This window comes from Pavona decussata, unplaced genomic scaffold (genome assembly GCF_977016875.1).
Source record: "Pavona decussata unplaced genomic scaffold, jaPavDecu1.1 SCAFFOLD_45, whole genome shotgun sequence".
Lineage (NCBI taxonomy): Eukaryota > Metazoa > Cnidaria > Anthozoa > Scleractinia > Agariciidae > Pavona > Pavona decussata.
This window is the reverse complement of record NW_028145467.1, coordinates 1004627-1027487: the sequence shown is the minus strand read 5'-3', so window position 1 is coordinate 1027487 and position 22861 is coordinate 1004627. Positions and strand designations below refer to the sequence as shown.

Genomic DNA, 22861 nt, shown 5'->3' with positions numbered 1-22861 from the left:
TATCAATGTTAACACTCCTGGGCCGGGTTGTTCGAAAGCCGATCAACGCTAATCTACGATTAGAAGTTAATTGACGGTTTCATCTTGCTCGTTAAAAATGGTTTTCAAGGTTAATTTCGAGCTTAAGGTAAAGAAAAGTCTTAACGAAAACTGAGGGGCAAAAATCTTTTGGAGGAATCTTTATTGTTGTGTAATAAAAATCGAACCAAAGTTGTTGTTAATCCAGGATTAGCTTAATCGGGCTTTGAACAACCGGGCCCTGGAGTAAATACTTTCTCTTTTTCACCTATCGCCCCCTTCCCCTCCCCCACAAACATGTAACGAGCGGTTCTTTACAACTGCTTTAGGGGACATGGAATATATTTACGTCTCCATCTCAACAGGTTTGGCAATCCTTCCAGACAGTCTTTACAGACTGTAAAAGTAGGTCACAGTTTTTTTTAACGTTTCACTAAATTACAGCGTCGTATTGTGCAATTACAACTCTCGCACAAATTTCAATTGCCGGACCGTCGTAGGGATGGACCTTCAAAGACTGTACAGGTGTAAAGACCTTCTTGTAGCTGCAAGACTTACTTTCAGCTGGTCCTGCTAAAGCCGATGGCATGTACTTGATCGACATCAAGAGAGATCCACAGAGTTCACACGAATCTTTTTCATCATCGTTTTCGAACGCAGGGCCAAAAGGACTGAACAAAGTAGTCGATATCAACATTCATCAGCTAAGACTTGTTCCACACCTATCTCGTTACCAGGGTCCTCTCTTGCTTTAAGAGAGGGTCCTGGGAACGAGCTTTACGTAATTATTTACAAATATTTAAAATTCAACTTAATTAGTACAGAAAAAAATTGAAAAATGTAAATATGATTCATCATAGAAACGTATATTAGACTAAAACTAAAAACTAGAAACCACAGCCCAGATAAAGTTTAGCTAAATTTCAAGTTAAATTTCCTCGACATGTATTGCTTATAGTTCTATCAGTACGAAGCTGTGGCACATTAAAATGGTGCTGTTTCCTAAGGTTATAACGTGAATTATCATGCAAAGGTGGAAGGATTGACCTAAGCTTGTGGCATGAGTCGTCTAGTACGGTGTTGAAAAGCTTCTGGCACAAAAGTACCTGGTGTAGCAAGCCCCTGACCCCCCCGACCCTCGCATTAAAAGCTCTCGCCGCCGAGTATTTTATTCGTAGTCAGTCGTGTTGTTTTGGTTCATCTTTCCTCTAACTCTCCCATTACCCATGATTGTTGTAAAGGTTATTGGTGAAAAATCACAATTTGCACTACAGTTTGTGCGATTCTTTAATGACTGGGTGTGAAGCGGCTTGCACATCAAAATATAACTGTCCCTGTTTTGCAAACTTCGGATAATTCATGAGAGTTGCAAATCTAACTACTGTGGAAGGGCCTGAAGTAACTAAGGACTCCCACCGATCGCGGTTCTTGCGAATGACTTCGATCGAAATTAACTCTTTTGAAGGACGAAGGCAGAAATGTGAACAAGCACTTTTAATAAGAGTGAGGATTCTCTATCATACAGCTCCATCCACCGTGATCCACTCATATAGGAATGGGGCATTGGGGTCTATTAGAAACCGAAAAACCGCACAAAAAATCACCTAAAACGGAAGCATATTTCGATCAAAACCGAAAAACAAAAACAAAACAATCAAAACAAAAAATTTACATACCTCAATTTCCAAACCCCTAATCGATGTGGTACGTTGGTGACACTTGAAGCATACGGTCACGGTATTTATGGACGCTATGCGCGTGAATCCGGCAATTCTTCTGATCTCTGTTTAAATAACGAAAATTGACAAAAATCCTCCTTTGAGTTGCAATAGAGAACTTTGGTGAAATTTAGCGATATCGTACAGCTCTGAGAAGGTCCATTGAAAATCCGAGATGCGCGACCACCTACTCAGAGAATGAGGTTGGCCACGTATTCCTCTAACCCTAACCAATAACGTCTAACCAATTACGTCTAACCAATTACGTGCAGGCTTACGTCTCCTATTTCCTTTGTTGCACTTTTCAGAGGGCAACAAAGGAAATAGGAGAACTGAGCTGAGAACTCCCTGGGCAACTGAGTCTTGGCACGCGCACGCAGTTAAGGCGCATAATTGCCAAAGACAAACCGGAAACCAAATAGAAAAACCGAAAACCACAACGGATGCCAGAGCCGAGAATTACCGCTTGCATTTTGGCTGAACCGAAAACCAAATGCTTAAAATTATAAATATAAAAAAAAGGAAAAACCGCAACAGACACCAAAACCGAAAAACCGAAGTTTTGAGGTGGAAAAACCGACCTAAAAATGGCCAAAACCGAAAATCTCAATGCCCCCCTCATATAGTTTTTCCGTCATAGAGATCAGCTGAAGGTGTTACGTTCTCACGGAAATCTGTTGGCTGACTTTAGAGGGTGAGCGAACTGACGATGGTTAGGTGGGTTTCTCAGACCTTTCCCCACAGGGAGGACTGAATGTCTCTTACTCGCCAGAGAAAACAAAAGCTGTGTTACATGTTATTAGAACATTTCATGACACATGGTGCTACGTTTTGTACATTTCATTTTTCTCTTTCCATTCACGATAACTAATCAGTGCTGCACTCAACATGGCGCGCAACAATTTCGAAGTAGAATGATGAAGTAGAGCCAGGTAACGACTCAGCGCCAAAAAATTAGCCTCCAATGCAATCCTTTCCAGGATTTTACGGGAGTGAGCCAGTCGAATTACCTTCCTCCACACAAACGAGTGATTGCCAGAAGTCGGCATTCCTTCACCACTGCTTAGCCAATCACATAACAACTACCAAAGTCTAGCCTGCACTCAAGGACAGACACCATAGCAGTCAATCAAGTTTTAACTTACTAAACAAGTGGGTTTTTTTTGTGATGACATAAAGTTTCGGTTAGACCTCTATCCCTGATCAACTAAGTAGCCTGAGTAAGTTTTAACTTATTAGAAAATCGCTATTTTTATCTTCCAAATACATGTCGGAGCCATTCCTGTTTAAAGTCGTTCGTTGTTGCAAAAACATATGTCGTCGTCGACTTCATCCATACCTATTTTCCATATCTACTGATTTCAAACTCGGTACCAATGTACGCGCGACCAAATAATTTTAAATTCAAACTGGTGCCTAAATGCTCGCATCATGCCCGCTCACAGCCGTGCCTGGAAGCTCAGCATCATCAAGTGGATACCTCCTAAAACCCCTGTAACGTGGATTTCTCGTGAAATGCGTAACCTTTTGAAAATGTACCGCAGAAGTTCGACTCCTAACGATCTACAAGTCCTGGTTCGTAAATGTGCCTTTATAGGTGTAGGGCTGAGCCTTACTATTGGACTTCTGTATTGGTGGTTGTCCGGCGATAACCAAACAGTTTCCATCAACGCTAACAGTATTGACTACTACCACAGGAAAGCTTGCGAGAGAAAATACAACAGCACATACCCGTTGACGCGCCCAGAAACCACCTCTGAAGGGAAGAGGTTTAGAATCGGGGTTATCGCGGATCTCGACGAAAACTCCAAGTCAACCACGAAAAAAAATACGTGGACAAGTCACTTTAAACGTGGCTACCTAACTTTACATAACAACGGGCAGGTGTCTGTAGAGTGGGATAAAGATGTTGTGGTGTTATCCTCCACTTTGTCTCAAAAAGGAAGAGGCATGGAACTGTCAGAGTTGATAGTTTTTAATGGCAAATTGTATGCTGCTGACGATCGAACCGGAGTAGTGTTTCAAATTCTGGAGAAACACACAGTGGCTTGGGTCATTCTCCCTGATGGGGATGGCACAGAGGAGAAGGGCTTTAAAGCGGAATGGATGGCTGTTAAAGGAAAAACTCTTTATGTCGGTGGCCTTGGAAAGGAGTGGACAACAACGGAGGGAGTTTTCCAGCATCATAACCCACAGTGGGTGAAGAGTATTGGGCCCAATGGTGATGTGGTACATCATGATTGGGTGTCCAGGTACGAGGCCTTGAGGGGGGCCCTTGGGATCCAGTACCCAGGTTACATCATCCACGAAGCTGCGAATTGGAGTGATAAGCATAAGAAGTGGTTTTTCTTACCAAGGCGAGCTAGTCATGAGATGTACACAGAGAAGGACGATGAACATCGTGCAACAAATGTCATGATAACTTGTGATGAAGACTTCACAAACTTCAATGTGCGCACCATAGGAGAATTGAGTTTAACTCATGGTTTTTCATCATTTAAGTTCATTCCAGGCACTGATGATAAAATGTTTGTGGCTCTCAAGACGGAAGAAGACCAAGGAACTATTCGCTCCTATATTGTAGCTTATGATATTTTTGGTAAAATGATCATGCAGGAGACTTACATTGGAAACAATAAGTTTGAAGGAATTGAATTTATTTAGGGCACAATAATAAGAAACATTCCTTTTTCAATACAACAACAACAACAGGCACTTTCCATTTTAATCAACATTGTCGGTTTGAAATTCTGGAAACTTTCTGTGTGAAATGAAATTTCATTGGTAGACCAAAAAATGTAAGAAAATGGTGTAAGAAGACAAAAAAAATTTCGTGCTAATGAAATGCTAAATTCAGTCCCAACCGGTTGGAACAGAAAAAGTGAAGTATAGTGTACCTGCGGAAAAAATCTGTTTGATCCACATGTGGTATTTGGCATATCAACTGGCTGAACCTGATATAAATGTTTTGACTAAATGGAAAGCACCTCAGGAAAGTGACTTTCACTTTTGAAAGTTGTTTAGCAAATCATTAGCAGTTTTTTTTATAACCAGTACTCTTATAGACCTTAAAGAAAGTTTCAGAGAGACAGTCATATTAGAGAGTTTAGATCCGAGTTTACCTCGAACCACTGGAGGTAATGTGACCAGTCTTTGATGTCACATTTGAGGCTTTTGATGTGCGTTTTCAATGTGGAGAATTAGGTTTTTACGTATGTCATTTACCTGAAAGCTTTTACGGTATAACTCGTTTTATCTCACGTAATGATACAAAAATCTTGTGGAGCAAGTCTTTATCCATTAACAGAGGCACAAATTGGGGCGAAATGCTAAATTTGATAATTGCTATTGGATCTTGAAAACAAGTGCCATTCATGGCTGCTGATTCAAAATAGTGGCCGTAAATTTGCAAGAACAACTAAATCGAATTACGTTTGAATGTTGAACCACAAACAAGTAACTGCAAACCGTGGTTAGAGGTTCACAGTAAACTCGGATCTAAAACTCTCCATTGATATTTCAATCTGACTTTCCTTTTGTTCCTCTTAGACTATTGTATTAAGTAACATCATAAAGGGCGATTCACATGGTACGACTTTGTTGCACGTTACAAACTTAGGACAGGCCTACAACACGAATTGTTTTGTGTGAATCAAACCTACAACTCCCTTACGGCTGTCATGTACGTCACAAAAAATGTCCTAGGATTTTAAAACATGTTTTATAATCCTACCACAATCGTAGGTATAGGCAATGTTGAATGACAAGAGTTGTGTGCGATTTTTTGCATGACACGAGCAGCGTGCGCTCTAAAAGACATGTGCGACAGTCATAAGCAAAAGTTGTACCATCTAAATTGGCCTTAAGAGTAGTTGTTTTATCTTAAAGTGCTTTTCAATTAGTTAATAACCACCTTCTTAAATAAACACTGTCCTTGAATAAGCACCACAAGTTAAAAAATTATCTAAGTGCTGCAGTGCAGCACTTTTTAAGCAAATATGATACTCCAATAATAATTACGGAGACTAACTTCATTCATTTGCAGTCTCCTGAAATCAAAACCATTATTTTCTTTCACAATATACTTGAACACTCAGACTGTTGCTGCCAAAATTGAACTTGTAACTAAAGTGGCATGCTAGCCATGCTATATTTTATTAAACTACTTTGTGCTGGACTTCTCGCACAATTAACTCGGTTCCACCTTCTCAGTCACTTGTGTTGTCTAATCTCATGCCCAGGGCCCGGTTGTTTGAAAGCCGATTAGCGCTTATGCCCAAAGTTAACTGAGGTTTTGATCTTGCATGTAAAAAATGTTTTTATAAGTTAATTTGAAGCTATTGGTAAAGAGAAGTCTAAGTTTAAACTGAGGAACAAAAATATTTTTAACGAATCTTTATTGATTAGTAATTAAACTCAAATCAAAGTTCACGTTTACCCAGAATTAGCTTAATCCAGCTTTGAACAACAGGGCCCGGATGTTTCACCTTCAGAGAGAGGAGAAGATCTGTGTGTGAGATTGTGGCATCATGTAATAAGCAACACTTTTGAAGCCAAGCCGAAGACAACAGTAACAGAAATACTCCTTCCTGGTTAATTTGTTTAATTAACTTTGACCTCTGTTTAAATGACAGTGCACCAACCCTTTGGTTATTCACCTAACACAATACAAAAAAGGCAGTGAGAGCCGATGCCTTTTGTGGCTTGTTTCACCAGGCTATTGAAAGGCATCTGCTCTTTGCAAGTTGCGTGCACCTTGCACAGACTGTGGTCAAAGATTAGTTCTTGCCTAGTTTCAGTACAGCTTACTGTTGGGCCATCACAGTCATTAAGACAATTCATTTCAGTGACGTATCGCATGATCCAAAATGGGTTGTCTTAGGTGAGACCGAGAGGAAGAGAGTGGGGGTCTGTAAAATAAGCCATGTATTACTACTTTTTATTAATGCTCACCACCACAAAATTTCCTCAGTTTGATTGGTTTAAATTGATCACATGACCTGGTAGTGTTCATCTGCACAGAGACACTGTCAGGCAATGTGGTCCGTTTGGCTAAAATATCCAGTTGGTTTGAACTTGTCCATTTATTTTTCTTATTCAATTAGGATTAAGAAACTGGGGTGCTTACATTGTATGTCTTGCATCTTGTATGTTTGTATTTTTTATTTCAACACTTCACCTAAAAGATCAAAGTGTTAAAGCATAAATTCAAAATGCCATTATTCTTCAGTCATTTTTGTTCACAAAAATTTTTTAGCTGTGAACAAGAAAAACAAATTATATGCGTATAGTGTTTCTGCCTCAGGGCTATCGTGGTTGACAGTTGCCACTTGGAAATTCGTCGTTATTAAAACAAGCATTAAAAGAATATAATTAACTTTCCATGGGGTGACTGCTGTATCAGCAAATAACCCCTCAACAAAAATACTAGATGTTGTTTAATTGAAAGTAAATAGTCCACTGTAATGAAATAATTAATTTTGTTTTATTTTTTCTTATGTCATTAGTATACTGCAATAAATTATTGAATTGTTTCCAATGTAAATATTGTTATGGGACTACAAACAATAAACAATTATTGCCATTTAATAACACCTTCAATATATCAGCCTGTGTGTAAAGTACAGAAAGGAGCAGAAGTGGAAAAGTTAATTGTCTGACGAGAATAACCTGGGCCCAGTTGTTAAAAAGCCGATTGACGTTTATCCCTGATTAAAAGTTAACCTAGGTTTTCATCTCGCTTATTAAAAATGATTTTAAAACCTAATTTTAAGCTAGTGGTAAAGAAAAGTGTAAATCAAAACTGAGGAACAAAAATCTTTTTGAAGAGTCTTCATTAATAGTAATTAAACAGGAATCAAGGTTCACGTTAACCCAGGATTAGCTTAATCAGGCTTTGAACAACTGGGGCCTGGACAGTTACAACTTTTCCTTTTTCTAATTTGTGCATCCACATTGTGCATTTCTAATCTTGTCTATTTTCTGTCCCTACAATGCACCTTGTACTTCCTTAACTTACAATCAACCTAATTTTACCAACGCTCCTGTTTAGTATTGTGTGGTTGACTTAGCCACAGTTCACGTTTCACACAAGGATGGTTACCAAAAGAAACAAAAACAGCCTGATTACAAGTCAATATTTGTTTTCTCACAGCATAATCCTTACTCCCCTGGATCAGCAGCAACAATCACCTTTTTACAATAACTGTCAAAATGTCCATGCGCTGATTGGCTCATAGCTATTGATAGCTATCTATAAGAGTGCAGAAGATGTCAGATGTAACATCTGCACTTTCTTGAGGGAAAATAAAGCCAATTCCAATCATATTTTTTCCAAGTTATTGTAAAAACAAATTGACGCCAGCTTTCCACAGTCTATACTCTTTTTTACAATAACTGTCCAAATTCCCACATGCTGATTGGCTCGTAGCTATTGTCTATAAGAGTACAGACAATAAAAATGATGTCAGATGTAACGCGCGCACTTTCTCAACAAAAAAAAATAGCCAATTCCGCTTGTACTTTTTCCATGTTATTGTAAAAAACAAATCGACAGCAGTTTTCTATGGTCTATACTCTTATAGACCATGAAATGACACCATAAAATGTCCAAAACTTGGCAGTGAAACCACTCGCCTGCAACTCGTGGTTCCACTTGAGTTTTGAACATTTTTTTATGTCATTTTATGGTCTATAAGAGTATAGACCATAGAAAACTGCTGTCAAGTTGTTAAATGCACAACAAAATGCCTCCATAAAATGTTCAAAACTTTGGCGGTGAAATGACGAGCCACATTTAAGTTTTGGACATCTTATGACATAATTTTATGGTCTATAAGAGTACAGACCATAGAAAACTGCCATTAATTTGTTAAGCATAAAAATCTGCCCAGTAGATTGAATGTCTGAATAAGCAAATGACCATAGCAGTTATGTATTAAACTTAAGTAGTTAATAGCACAAAGAAAGCCTGTATGAATCCATCAACATCTCAGAAACAAATACACAGAGCTTTTTGAGATAACTGATACAGTCATGGTCAAGGATATGGAAAAAATAGTTCAAAACATTCCTGATTTGTAGCAATCCTCCAAATTAGCCTTGAAAGACCACAAGTTTTTCTCAGTGTGATCATTGGAAGTACACATTCTGATTCATTATCTATGCACGTTACACTGGTCTTTATCAAGTCTACAGAATGTACATTGCAAAACAGCTGCCATTTTTAAAACCACTGTCAGCTTGTAGAATGTTCGGTACTTTTTACATTTCCCAGATGCGATGCATCATTCTTTGAACCAGAATCTTCATGATATCCAAGTTTTCCAAAGTCTTCCTTTGCCATAAGTTGCCTGACAAGTCAAAAAAATAATAATGTACAATGAACTTCTCACTGTAAACAATTTGTTCAGCTAGTTTCTTAGTTACCATACATTTGGACAAAAACTCCTTGCACAGTTGCCCACAAAGACATTTTTGGTACCTATAAATCAACATCCTTTAAAGAATGAACAAGGATGGTCAAAATTAGGGAAATTTTGTAGAGATGTTATTGGTCCAATGACAGTAACTTGACATGACAAAACAAATTTATAATGTTTCCTTTCTGATGCATGCAGATGTAATGGAAATCCATCAGACACAAAACAAGTATTGTTCCAACCCTTGGTGAGAAGGATATTTGGGAGGTTGAAAATTCTATTTTTGCTGGGTATTTTGGTGGGTTTTTAACTTCATCTACACAAATGTCTCCTCTGGGTGACTTTCAAATCTGAGTGTCCACCTTGGGTCGTTTGCCTACATGTAGATGTGATAGAAACTTAACCTTCAAAAGAACTGTATAACAGTGTTACATTTAAAATATGGAAATAAGTCCAGGGAATTTAACATTTTCACCTAAACTAAAAAAAGGGATAATATTGACTGAAAGTATACCTCTCCATCCTACATTGAAGGTAGTCTTTTGACTCAGTTCTGCACATGTGGTTGTCATTGTTGTTCTGCTTCAAGCAGTTCATATATCTCTTCATGTGCTCTTTACATTCACCTGTTACATATACCAAATTCATCTATCACTTTAGTATCAGTCTACCTATATTTAGTATTATCAATACTCCATATTTGCCCATCACCTTCAAAATACACAATAATTTATTGATTGTTTGAATAGGATCCCAATTGAAGACTTTTTAATGTCCCTAATAATAATAGCAGATAGCATTTGATTATTTTTGGAAATAGTTGTATGGATCTCGAAATTGAAGTCGTTGGCATGCTCCCCGGGGCCTATAAAATCCATCCTGTATTGGAACAAAAATGCTCTCATGTGCTACTCCAGTTCATACTAAAATGTTAAAATATTATAAGCTTATACCCCATTTTGGACCCAAAAAAGGAAACATTTTCATTTCACAAGTTTTCTGCAAATTGATACAACACCTGACAAGTGGCTCGTTATCTAGGTGAGTGTAGTACTGAGAAGGACTGTTTCAAGTGACATTGACCATTTACAGTAGCTACAATAGTGTTGTATGTTTTATCGATCTGGCCCCAGTTGTTCAAAGAATGGATAACCTTATATAGAGGATAAATCGCTATCCAGTGAATAAAATGTACTCCAACTAATACAACTGTAAATCCATTTTACCGGTTGGATAGCAATATATCCGCTGGATATTATCCACCCTAACAGTGGAGAATCAAGGATATGATCACCCAAGGTGACTTTTCTTGATATTTTAGTAACTTCTCCCCAGTACGTTTATGAGAAAAGTATGGGGGCAAGATAAGAGCCTGGCACAATAGGCTGACACTGAAATTTAATTTAGCTCACCCAGGCTGGTGAACAAATTACTAAATTATTCCAGCTGCTACTTACCATCATGATCTAAAGGGAAGCTACCCTTGTCAGGTGGTTTCGCGCGAAATATTTTTCTTCCACCGGGGTTCATCTCTTCAAAACTGTATTGCCGCCATGTTTGTTTGCTTGAAATGGTTTCTGGGATTTATTAGGAAGTGACGAATCACAAACGCTGATGTAAAGACAGTTATTATTTTCTTTCGCATCTTGTCATTGGCTCTACTCTAAAACCAGGCTTTCACGGACCATCTGTCACGTGGTGTTTGTAAATCCAAAATGGCTGACCAAGACGTTGTATGGTTCTTAGTGTTTTAGTGTAGAACTATGTGAGTTTCCACGCTTGGTTTCAAAATTCAGCGAACGGTGAAAATGAACATCAGTCAGACAAATTCGTATGGCAATGGGCTGCTGTACGCAGGCTTCAATCAAGACCAAGGTATGTATTTTAAACGGATTCGAGTACTTGCATCCTTGGTGGTCAACTATATATTTAGTCAACAACTTTGATCACTTCCTCTCTCGAAGGATGTTTTGCTTGCGGCATGGAAAACGGTTTCAGGATTTACAACTGTGATCCCTTGAAAGAGAAAGAACGACAAGGTATGTTGACAATCTATACAAAGCTCTATAGCTACACACATCATTACACTCACACCAGCGTACCTCCGAGGAAAGGGAATGTGCATATAAATGTATAGCCTAAAAGGGTACAAGACTTTTTTGACCAGTTTGGTCTAAAATAAGTCAATTATTTAAGATAGCATGCAGCTATTTAGAACCTCTTATTTCGTTGGAGCTCTGTTGTTTCAGGGCTGCATGCATATTTTACATGTACATGTAGGTTTCGAATTCATTGTTTCCGTTGTTTGTTCATTGATCCACTATTGTTTTTTTAAGAGCAACTATAGAATGCAGGGCCACATTTTGAGAAGTATAAGTTAGGCAGCTTGGCGGCTCGCCAGTCGTGGTCAGAATTATTTTAAAGAACAAGTAAGGTTTATAGTAAACTAAAGTGGCTCTGCGGCTCACCAGTCGCAGTCAGAATTTAAAGATTGAGTAAGGTTTATAAATTAGCTTCAACAGCTTGGCGGCTTGCTAGTCAACTAGCCAGCCACCAAGCCGTTGAACTGCTGCCTGAATAATACTTATTCTATTTGACTGGTGAGCTGCTGAGCCACTTGTGTTTATAATAGTGGAAAAGTGGCCCTGTATTCTATAGCCATTTTTTAAGCCAAGCCTGTGAGGTGTTCTAAGAACTACATGGTGCCCCAATTTTTTGTTCATTGTGTTCAACTAGTGCAAATTTTTAAACACTAATATATTTTTTATTTGCAGTTATCACTGCTGCACTATACAATAAACTCTGGAGATTTTGCGTTCCTCAAAATGCTTTCAATCTGAACAATTTGTTTGCCTTCTGAGGTCATTATGTCCATTATTACTTGCATATATGCAGATGTCAATGGTTCAATCCGAGGGACTCTAAAGACACAAAGATATCTGTACAGTATGTATTTTCTCCCATGATAGGGGGAGGAGAAGTAATCTTTGGTTCGTGAATAAGCATATATTCAAGCATTGGGGGCAATTTTCAGGTGGACTGAATTGTTGGTATTTTTTTCTGCAGATTTCCCAGATGGTGGTATTAATCATGTGGAAATGCTTTTTCGGTGTAATTATCTTGCACTTGTGGGTGGAGGTCAAAACCCAAAATATCCCAGGAATAAAGGTAATTATAATTAGAACAGTTTTCATTAATCGAAATTGAGTGTCACAAAACCAAAAACAAAGTTTACAATGTAATTACTCTGACCTGTGGCCCTCACTAGCTTTCCATTTTGTAACAAATTTTTAGACTTTTCTGAAGTTCTTCTACAATCATTCATTGTTGATAATTAATTTGTCATTTTAGCTTAAATGTTGTGCAACTGTAAGCTGCCAATAAATTAAATTAAGTTAAATTAAATTATTGAAAAATAAATATGAGTTGTTTTCTTGTTATTGATTTTCTCCATTTTATCAATAAATATTTTTCCTGTGCTAGCAGAGTTTGATTGTTATTAGTATTAAAACTAATAACAGTCAATAGCAATTAGTAATTATTATTGTATTGAATGGCTTCCAATATTGATTGCTACTGAATGACTATACCTGGACCACAATTGAATGAACGCTGGGTTTTTAGCATAGTGTGTAAAAGTTTATTTCTCAATGATGGATTTCTTTTGTCTGTTTTTTAAACAATGTTTTAGTGATGGTCTGGGATGATTTGAAGAAGAAATGTGTCATAGAATTGGATTTTTCAAGTGATGTCAAAGCTGTCAAACTCAGAAGAGACAGGTCAGTTCTGTAGATCAGATATTGTTTTAAATTGTTTAAAAATAGGGCAGTACACTGTACATGAACATGTAAATATTTTGTCCTACTCATTAACAATAATATCATTTAACCAAAAACAATGTCCCATCCTGATTAGGCACTGTTTTGTAAAAGAAAAAAAATAAAACGTTATGTAGACATGACTCAGATATCAGTTGTCAGTTATGAGTCAGATATCAGTTAGTCAGTTGGTCATGAATTAGATATGACTGCATTCCACATGGAGGAATCTGCTGAGAAATATGAATGGGACAGAAAGGTAATGTTGAACCTCTCTTTCCAGACACCTCCATAATACAGACATGTCTCTATCACTGACAGTTCTCCTTGTGCTCTAGTTTCAAAATTCTTACAACCCTTACCTCTATAAATACAGACACCTATATTGGGTACATGTACACTTGGGCCTATCCCTTTGGTGACATTAAACTTTTATTAAGTGTCAATGCGTTTAGCACTGCTAATTGGAAACACTGAATGACTCAAATAAACATAAGAAACTCAACAAAACTCTTAAAAATGCCACCTGGGCATGGCAGGTAGGAAGGCTTACCAGTTGGCTATTTACAAGACATTGCCAAGGATTTGAAACAGGCAATTACCATGAAACAAATCCATCTGGTGGTCAGAGAAGGGATTTGAACTGGATTTCAAGTCCTCACCTCTAACCACTCAGCCATGCGCCCTCTCAAATTATGGTATTTTCAATTTCATTTGTTAGAGATTGAAGAAATGTGAAAAAAAGCCATGTTTGCGAACATGATGAAACACTCACCCTTGTTGAAATAAGACTTCAATATTTAAAATTTGTTCCCTGTTTTCTTTTTAGGATTGTTGTTGTACTTGCAGAACTTATAAAAGTTTTCACGTTCACCCAGAATCCTCAACAGCTGCATGTATTTGAGACAGCACCTAATCCTAAAGGTAAAACCTTTCTGCGGTAAATGATAATTCATAATTGAAGCAAATGAAAAAGCAACAGACGAGTACACTTTAATATTTCTTGATATGAGATAAACACCTCTTTGGCTTTGGAATGGTCTTGATACAGAAGAAGCAGACAAACTAGAATTCAAACCAAAACAAAATGAAGACAAGACAGGTCTCAATCAATCATCTTCAGTTGCATATTTGGTTTGGCTTTCTTGGTTTCTCAGCTCAATATCAAGCATCTCAAATTTCCCCAGAACTAGGTATGCTTGTTTTATCTCTCTTTTCAGATTTCATTCATTACAAAACAATGTGCACACCATTTTACATCTTTTTTGAAAAAAAAGTAGCCTTTTCTAACACAGCCTACCTGTTCTCGCCTATGCCAAAACTTTCAAGCTGTCCTTAGTAGTAATTTCCAGACCCATCATGTCTTTTATTTTTATTACTACAACAATAAAACTTAACTGTTCTTCTTTACTTCCCATAGGACTGTGTGTTCTTTGTCCAAGTAGTAACAACTCTTTACTGGCATTTCCTGCGCGCAAGACAGGCCATGTTCAGATAGTAGACTTAGCCAACACGGACCGTCCTCCACAAGAAATTGCGGCTCATGAAGCAGCACTGAGCTGTATTGCAATGAATTTGCAGGGAACAAGGCTGGCTACAGCCTCAGAAAAGGTGCATAAATACCATGTTCAGATGTCCTGTGTTAGAGCATCGTTCAATCGATAAAATATATATCTATGGTGTGTGTTCCTCTGAGGTTAGGTACATGCACAACTGGAAATATTTGGAGTAACAACTCCCATTTAATGGTCTACGGTGCTTTCCATCCTGAGCTGTACTTCTTACAAATGAAGAATTTAGCATACAGAGTGTACGACTCAAATACATGAAGATCTGCTTTTGTACAATGTACTTCTCTACTGTACGTTGATGTCTCCCAGATCTAATTCTGGAGCTGTTATAGAACGGTAGCCTTTATGGGGATGTTTCAAGGACAGTGTAAATGGGTGAATGAATTAGAGGTCGGGATTAGTAAGCTTGGGAACTGTGGAGAGATTACCACCAATAGTTAATAAGAAAGGCTTCAAGGCTCAACTGCAGTTACTCTACAGTGATGTTGGACTCTATCATTTGTCATGTCTGGATACAAAGAGGCTCAATTAAAGTGCATTTATTTGCCACTAAGCTATGATGCACATGTCTAGTGCTGATTCTCCAACCACACAAAAAGTTTGATGGGGGAATGTTTTGCATTCCTTTGTGGAATGAGAGAATTGGCTAGTCATACCATGGGAAGTTGAAGCTGTAGTAAATTAACTGAACATCAATAGCATAGTTAGAAACCATCCACACTCTTTTGTTGGTATCTTTAAAACTAAATTCTTCTGGGCATGCCTTCACTTTTCCAGGGAGGATAAACTTCCTTTTCAACCTTCCTAATTTACATACCAAACCAAATATAAATTGAAGTGAAGGTACGTTGCACAAACTGCTACCAACACTCATCCATTCAATGACCTGTAATTTATAAAAATTTACCATTTAAGTGAACAACTCTCTCACAATACATTGCTTTCTCCTGCAAAAACCACAGTTAGAAAGCTTTCTGGTCAATGTCACAAACCATCCACAGATCATCCACTGTTCTCAAATTTACTAATCCCATCTCACCACTGGAATTATTTTCTTAATTCACAGGGAACATTAATAAGAGTTTTTGACACAAGTACTGGAACACAACTTCATGAACTAAGGCGAGGCTCAGGAAGTGCTAATATCTACTGGTAAGAACAAGAAATTTGTGGCAGAAATAATTAAGCAAAGGAGCATTACATTAATGAAATGGGCCAAACAAGCCCACTGGATTGAACAAAGAGTCTTGGATTGATGTTAGATTTTGATTTTTTGCTTCAGAGGAAAAGAAAGAAAGACATTTTACTGTATACACCATTTACATGTTACAGGTTATTGTAAAATGGTTTAAACCCAGGAGTCATGTCATAAGTACGTAAATTATGATCATCCGGGTAAGTATGGTCCTGAGAAGGACTGTTTGAGTCAAAGTCACCCCAAAACAGTCCTTCTCAGGACTACGCTCACTTGGATGATCATAATTTACGTACTTAAAAAGGTTATTGTTAGATTGGGAACATTTCAAAATGCATGGGATAGCAATTACAGAGACTGTTTAAAGGTAATAAATTATTATATTACAACACATTTTGGGAGGATATAAGTTGAACCCAAAGACCATGTTTGTGTAATGGTTTCCAGTCAGTTCAGTACAGGTATACATTAGCCAATTTGTTACAATCTTACATATTAAGTTGATTCAAAGCAAAACTCAAGGCAGCTACAATACAGAAATACTGAAGTCCTTTGTACGCTAGCCTAAGTTTTGCTAATATAGAAATTTAAACCTTTTACCCAAATTGGTTCATATAAAAAGAGACTCGAGACTATATTCTCGACATTTTTGAGAATTGAGAATCGAGTTGAGGTGCAAGGGTCGAGATGTGAGGACTGTCAACTTACATTTGAGTGGTACTGTACACTATACCCTGATTTATCCCATGCCATAGAGAATACAGCCAATCAGAAAGCTAGAAACCCATTGCATATTCTGCGGTATGCAACAGGTAGTATTCCAAGAAAACATACCGGCGTCCCTCGCGGCCTACACATTTTTCAAATTTTTGTTGAAAGGCTTTTATACATTTAATGAGCAGTACCTATTTATATATTTTTTTTATCAAAATTATGTTCTCTCAAGAAATGTTGCCAATCTGTTGAATATTTTTTCACTGATTGTATTTGCTGTTAAGACATCAATGAGTGGCGTGGGATAAATTAGTTATGCAGTGCTTTCTCGTGGTATACCGTGGAATATCCCACTCATGACTTGATTTTTCTTTGTAAACACACTTGCTTAAAGGCTCATGTGTATACTAAGAAAAATTAAGTCACTTGTGAGATATTCCACGGTATACCACTCGAAAGGATTGCATAACTAGTATTTATTGTATAGCCATGCATTAAATTGTTGTCTTGCAGTATCAACTTCAATCACGACTCAGAGCTTCTGTGTGTGTCAAGTGATCATGGCACTGTCCATATCTTTGCCATTGAAGATCCCAAGAAAAACAAGCAGTCTAGGTAAGTAAATAATATTTATTATATGGTCTATGTATGGTTTACCTCAATAAACCAATGAGAAGATTGTACGGAGAATGCTAGCCAAGCTTTGCCTAGTTTTTCGCTTAAGAAAAAATGATAGTAAGAACTGAAGGGGTGCCTGGAAAAAAACTGTGAGTGCCTTCTGATAAATTGCTAGTAAGAATAAGATTTTCCTTCCAAAGTACCTTGTATTCGTTAAATGAAGCAAAAGGAGAATTTTACCTAAGTTCAAAAGTCACTTATGGCCTTATTCCACCCACCCCAACTACCAATCCGAATGGTGATTACACTGTCAGAGCTGCATGCATTGCCAATAACAAATTAATAAGAAAATACTCCTCCCTCAATCATATACCCTAAGTTCTCAGGCTCTTTGGCCAGTAGAGAGACTGGAGAGACTGTTGGGGTACAGCAATTTTTTTTCTACAGGATTTTTGCAGTAAAGCAATGTTAGTGAAAAGCAGAGGCATAATGGAGCAGCCAATCAAAAAAAACGAAAAAAAGAACGACACAAAGATGTAAATTATGCCCATTTGTGTTTCTTCTTTTCAGCCTTGCATCTGCACATAACTTCCTCCCTAAGTACTTCAGTTCTAAGTGGAGCTTTTCACGATTTCAAGTCCCTGGTGACCCTCATTGTGTATGTGCATTTGGAACAGAGAAGAATACTGTTATAGGTAAGAGTGGCTTGTTTTTCACAATTATCATAGTTATTCTTCCGTGGCAGATCCATAATTTTGTGTGAGGTTGAGGCCCAGAGTGAAAAAGAGTGAGGTACTGTATTGCATCGCAGGTGGTGTTGCAGTGTTTTCAATAAGACCCAGTGCCTGTCTGAGCCATGACAGGTTTTCTGTGGTGAACATTCCGCTGTAATTCCTGCAAATAATGTTAAGATTTAATTTGTAAAGCAAATCAAGTCTGAGTGTTAAACGTATTAACAATGAAATTGTGAAGAATTTATTTTCATTGGTATTAATAATTTATTATGTATCATTTTGCTCAAATCTAAAAAAAAAATGATTTTGAGCTTTGCAATTTTCAAACAAAATTTCTTTCCCAAGAGAGATGAGGCTTTTGATTAACTACAAAAAATATTACACCAGCCACCCACTTTATTTATTATTGACAGCTCTGTACTCTACACAGAGTGGGGTACATGAGTACCCACAATGTAATGCCAAGGGTAACCCCCACAGTGAGCCACATGTATCATCCAATGGGAGCGAAGGGTGCTAGCCTCGCATGCGGTCATTGTTAGGGGAGTCCCCCAAAATAAAACTGTGCGGGAGGCTAGAAGGGTCAGGAAAGTAAGCTGTCCCACTTGTTTTTTTTTTCTTCACAGCCATCTGTGCGGATGGAAGTTATTACAAATTTGCTTTTAATGCCAAAGGAGAGTGTTCCCGAGATGCATATGCACAGTTTTTACAGATGACAGATGGAGACTAAATAAACCATCAAATTAGCTTTTTGTAAGAAGTTTACCCATGAACAGTGAAAATTTCAAAAAAATTATTCCTTCCTCCTCTGAAGGTAAGGTATGTCAAATATGTGACTGATAATTTAAGCAATAAGCTCAAGTGAAGGGACCATTCTTAGAAATTTTGTTGTATGTATGTTTTAGTCTTATCTTCCAGATTCCTAGTTACAGTGCATTCTGTCTGGCTAGTTAAATGATGCTTTCATTGTCACAGGCTTCTAAAAATGTATAAATTCAATGCAGTAAATTTTCAGTGTTAACAGGATGTAAAAAAAACATCATTTGTCCAAGAGCTTTTAGGCAATTAAATTAATTTTTAGAACAATCTTGACAAAGTTAAGTAAGATATCAAATAGCTTCTGTTATGACAAATACTTCATGAACATGGTAATACAATAGAGTGAAACATGTTTTGTAAGCCTAAAAGCATCACGTGCAGTTCCAGAAAATATCCATACTCCCTCATGAAAGGTTTTTTGTTTTGCTTCCCCCATCCCCCCCAGGAAATTCCAGTTTAGCGTCATACTAACCCTTTGCTTCTACACTTTTGACTTTTAAGGCGCCCCTTCCCCTAGAAATTTCCAATGACCCTCCATGGGGTGGGTATGAATTTCTTCTGGAACTGCACAATATTATGAATGAAAATCGCCTTTTCGTCCACTCATCATCTGGATTTTGGCTTGCTTTTCATTGTCACCACAGATATACCATTTTATCATGTTTGTTTTTTTATCTCTTTGAAGATATTTTGGTTCAAAATTAGTGCTATGCAATAATATTTATAACATTAAATACTTTAACCCTTTAACAGGGCTGTGTAATTAAGAGGCGGGGGCTGAGGATTTCCCCCGGTTACTAAGAACGTGGTCCCCGGCTATTCTCATAGGAAAATAGAAGAAAAATAGAACCAAAAGAAATTCCTAGCTGTTTGATTCCCCGCCTACTTGTTGCATTTATCCAGCAACTTGAAATCTTAGTGACAGCCCTGCTTTAGCCCCAGTGGTGATCAACATCTGTTTTCTCCTTACACTGTCACTGCTTGATTAAACATTTAAGTGAGGAAAATAAAAGAAATTATCACCAAAGATAAAATGCCCTGATTTTAAGACAAAATCTCCCAACTAGTAAAATAAGAAATATATGGAGGACAGTGAGGAGAAAATACAAGTTGATATTGGGGATGAAAGGGTTAAGCTACATCATGATCACAAGTATTTGAATTGCAGCTATTTTATTATTCCACCTACTAAATGCTAGGATATTTAAGACAGAAAATGCATTTGATGTTAGAACATGAAAGGGGAAGTATCGCGAAAATTTGATGTCATTTCAAAACCCAAAAATGTTTATCTGACAACAGAAACAAAAAACTAATTGTCTAGTTTTGTTATAAATTATCACCCCTGAGCAAAAAAGACTGTCGCTTATTGCCTCTGGCCAGAGACAGAGTTGGCCGGAATGGATTGAAACTTGAAAAATGTTAGGCTAATGTTTTTCAAGTTTTCGTATATTTGTTTCCAAAATGGGCTAGAACAGAGTACGAGTTGTTCCTGTCAAGAATTGAGTTGATTTTTCTCCTCTCGTTGTTCTAGAATTATTTTGTAGCAAAGTGAAGATCTTATTTTACCATTTTGACAAAAGAGGTCAAAAACCCCATGATACTTCCCCTTTAAGGTCGAGAGAATTCAAAATTTTGTAAACAGTTTGATCCTAAGCCATTAGACTAAGTGTAAATTACAGACTGAGCGATTTCTTTATAGTTTGGTAAATATAGTCAGGCTATCTACTAGGCAAAAGGCAACTGTTCGCTTACACTTTTGAAATCAAAGCAAGAAATATTCTGTCACATCATGACTTCATTTGTGTAAAACACCTTACATTAATTTTAAAATGTTTTGGGCAACAAAGTCCAGCTGATGTTTTGTGACTTGGTTAAAAAAAGTCCCCTTGTATCAAGTCTGAGCTATCCGAGGAGAAGGGAAAACAAGCCAGCTCAACCCGCACCTGAAAAGTTGTCTAGTACATAGAGAAATAGAAGAAATGCTTGTTAGGCCTGATTGAAATGTTGCACCTCCACCATGTCAAATTTAATTCAATTGATGAGTTCAACATGACAGAAATTCAATGTCTGAACAGCCCTTTTGAGATAAAAGAGGTAAAAGGTTTAAATTTAAGCTCTCCAGTTCTATTCAAGAGTTTCTAAAGAAGATGAAAGCATTTACTGATATGGGACGGTTTCTGAATATAATGCTTCCATTTTAAGTACAAAATTAATATACGCAAATTACAATATTATTAAATTTGATGACTGAATCAACAATAATTATTATAAACTTTTGTTGATTTTCTGATGAACTCAATTGAATAAAATTAGACACAGCAAGAGAGTGACATGTGAACTGGGCCGTAAATTATGGTTGCAATATAAAATGCAATGTTTTCAAATTGGGAGTTCTTTATGCACATATTTTATGGTGACTTTATCGTGTGGGCAAGGTAACTCACCTTGGGTGAGTTTGAAGTTGGGCAATTTGACCAGTTTCAAGTAAGAAGGAAGCAACATAGGTTTTGTGGGATACAGATTGCGATTTAAAATAGAAGGGAGTAACACTGGAAAAAAATACTGTTGAGGGAAGCTTTTTTCTGTTAGCATTATAATAATGATTGACACTATAAGAAGGGATTGAAAACAACAGATGCCACAACCCTAGTCAAACTGGTACTGCACCAAGACAGGATTGTGGTTAACCTGTTGCAGGCTTTGAGATAATGGATAGTGGCGCGAAGAAAATTACCATGTACGAATTATGTTAGTAACTCGGGAGAGAAGGCGCCTCCTCTGCCCAGTCTCTTCTTGTTTGCATGTGTGCGCAATTTTTTCCACGCCACTCCCCACCATGAGGACACCATGGAGAGGCTAGATGGTGATCAAATGGCTGTGATGTGCAGAAATTATTTCAAACTGAAACGAAAGTGAGAGTGGAAGTAGGGATTGATAATAGGATTCTGCCTGCTTTTGGAAGGTGGGATCGAAAATGATTGGTCAGGATGCAATAGGGATATTTCTTGTTTATCGATAATTCTCAATATGCAATAATAGAGTAAAGTTCTTTATTAGAAATTAAGAGAGGTTCATAAAGGTAAACCAGACCATTTTCCCCCTTGGGGTCAAAGAAATAAGTCTAGTCTAGTCAATTCGTAAAGGTAAATGACAAGGTCGTAATCCAATATTCTTGAGAGCTAAGCTCAAATTCTTAACTTTCCAAAACTAATAAACAAATTTTGTCAATGGCCACTCTTTCTTTGGTTTGAGTGCTGAATTGAGCTGCTAAGACTACTTTTTGTTTCTGTCAACGGAAAAGTGAATATTAAGAAACATTTCAATGGACAGATTGAGTAGTCAATGTAAGCAATGGAAAATCTCAAACTAACAGAATTAGTTTTAAAAACATAAACATTGTATTGAGAGGTCTATTTTAGTATTAAAAGTTCAGAATGAATAATATGGCTGTTATCTCTTTTTTGCTCCAGGCTAAAGGTCCTATTTTATGGTGCATGATAGGGGGACCCCTGGTACAAAGTATGTCCTTTGTGATTTTCGGTACCTGGTACATCCTTTTCGTGGCCAGAATCAAGTCACATGATCTTTAAATCATTCTGAAAGAATTAAAATCTCCAGTATATTTGGAGATTTGTGACCTGCTATCTGTATGCCCTGGACTAGTCAACACTGCTAATCCTCAAGTCCCTTGGGCAAGTTTCTTGGTGTGCACAACCATTTTCATCAAAATTAATAAAGTTTCCAACTTGCTGGTCAAATTTGTTTCACATCAGGCCACAAGGTTACTTTGATCTGGGATATGTTACTGAAGTAAATTGACAGTGAAGGTATGAGAAAAAAAAAAGTAAGAAGCTTCATGCAGGGAATCGGTTGGATTGAGGATAGTGGCTCTTTTTCCCCCAGGGGTACTCCTCGGAATTTTTGGTGGTGGTGTGCAGCTCGGTTCCCCAAACTCTGATCCTATTTCAGACCAAAAGACGTAATTTTTCTGTACCCTTTTTCAGACCAGGTGCCCATTTCTCGAAATTCTCGATAACTTACTGGGCCCTATAAGTATATTTTTAAATGCTTTTTAACCGATTACAAGCTTGGTACTTGGCCAATGTTTTCGCAGAATTATACAGATTTTAAAATTTAGCATCCAACGCTAATACAAATTGACATCTATTGAAAAACATTTATTACCTTAAAGGCCCCCTGGCCTCTAAATACCTAGTACCATACCTGGTTTC

General features: G+C 37.4%; 3 protein-coding genes across 5 annotated transcripts; 2 read left to right on the top strand and 1 right to left on the bottom strand.

The window, feature by feature from the left end:
* Positions 1-3193: 3193 nt before the first annotated feature.
* LOC146482564 (soluble calcium-activated nucleotidase 1-like) lies at positions 3194-5913 on the top strand. The gene has a single exon (XM_085106991.1). It carries the CDS (start codon positions 3252-3254, stop codon positions 4398-4400), a length of 1149 nt encoding a protein of 382 aa, XP_084963117.1. The 5' UTR covers positions 3194-3251; the 3' UTR covers positions 4401-5913.
* Positions 5914-7306: 1393 nt separating this feature from the next.
* LOC146482563 (cytochrome c oxidase assembly protein COX19-like) lies at positions 7307-10721 on the bottom strand. Its single transcript, XM_085106992.1, has 3 exons — positions 10615-10721; positions 9672-9783; positions 7307-9088 (listed from the first exon to the last, which is right to left on the bottom strand). Exons 1-3 carry the CDS (start codon positions 10685-10687, stop codon positions 8974-8976), a joined length of 300 nt encoding a protein of 99 aa, XP_084963118.1. The 5' UTR covers positions 10688-10721; the 3' UTR covers positions 7307-8973.
* A 130-nt stretch (positions 10722-10851) lies between these two features.
* Positions 10852-22071, top strand: LOC146482562 (WD repeat domain phosphoinositide-interacting protein 3-like). 3 transcript variants are annotated; one of them, XR_014864083.1, is made up of 11 exons: positions 10852-11032; positions 11122-11196; positions 12224-12325; positions 12849-12936; positions 13805-13899; positions 14396-14586; positions 15613-15698; positions 16969-17070; positions 17644-17768; positions 18434-19383; positions 19569-22071. XR_014864083.1 is itself a non-coding variant. In XM_085106989.1 (10 exons), exons 1-10 carry the CDS (start codon positions 10966-10968, stop codon positions 18535-18537), a joined length of 1035 nt encoding a protein of 344 aa, XP_084963115.1. In that variant the 5' UTR covers positions 10852-10965; the 3' UTR covers positions 18538-22071. The 3 variants fall into 3 exon arrangements, 1 of the variants encoding a protein (XP_084963115.1); XR_014864084.1 differs by having other exon boundaries at positions 18434-21911; positions 21960-22071; XM_085106989.1 differs by having other exon boundaries at positions 18434-22071.
* Positions 22072-22861: the final 790 nt, after the last annotated feature.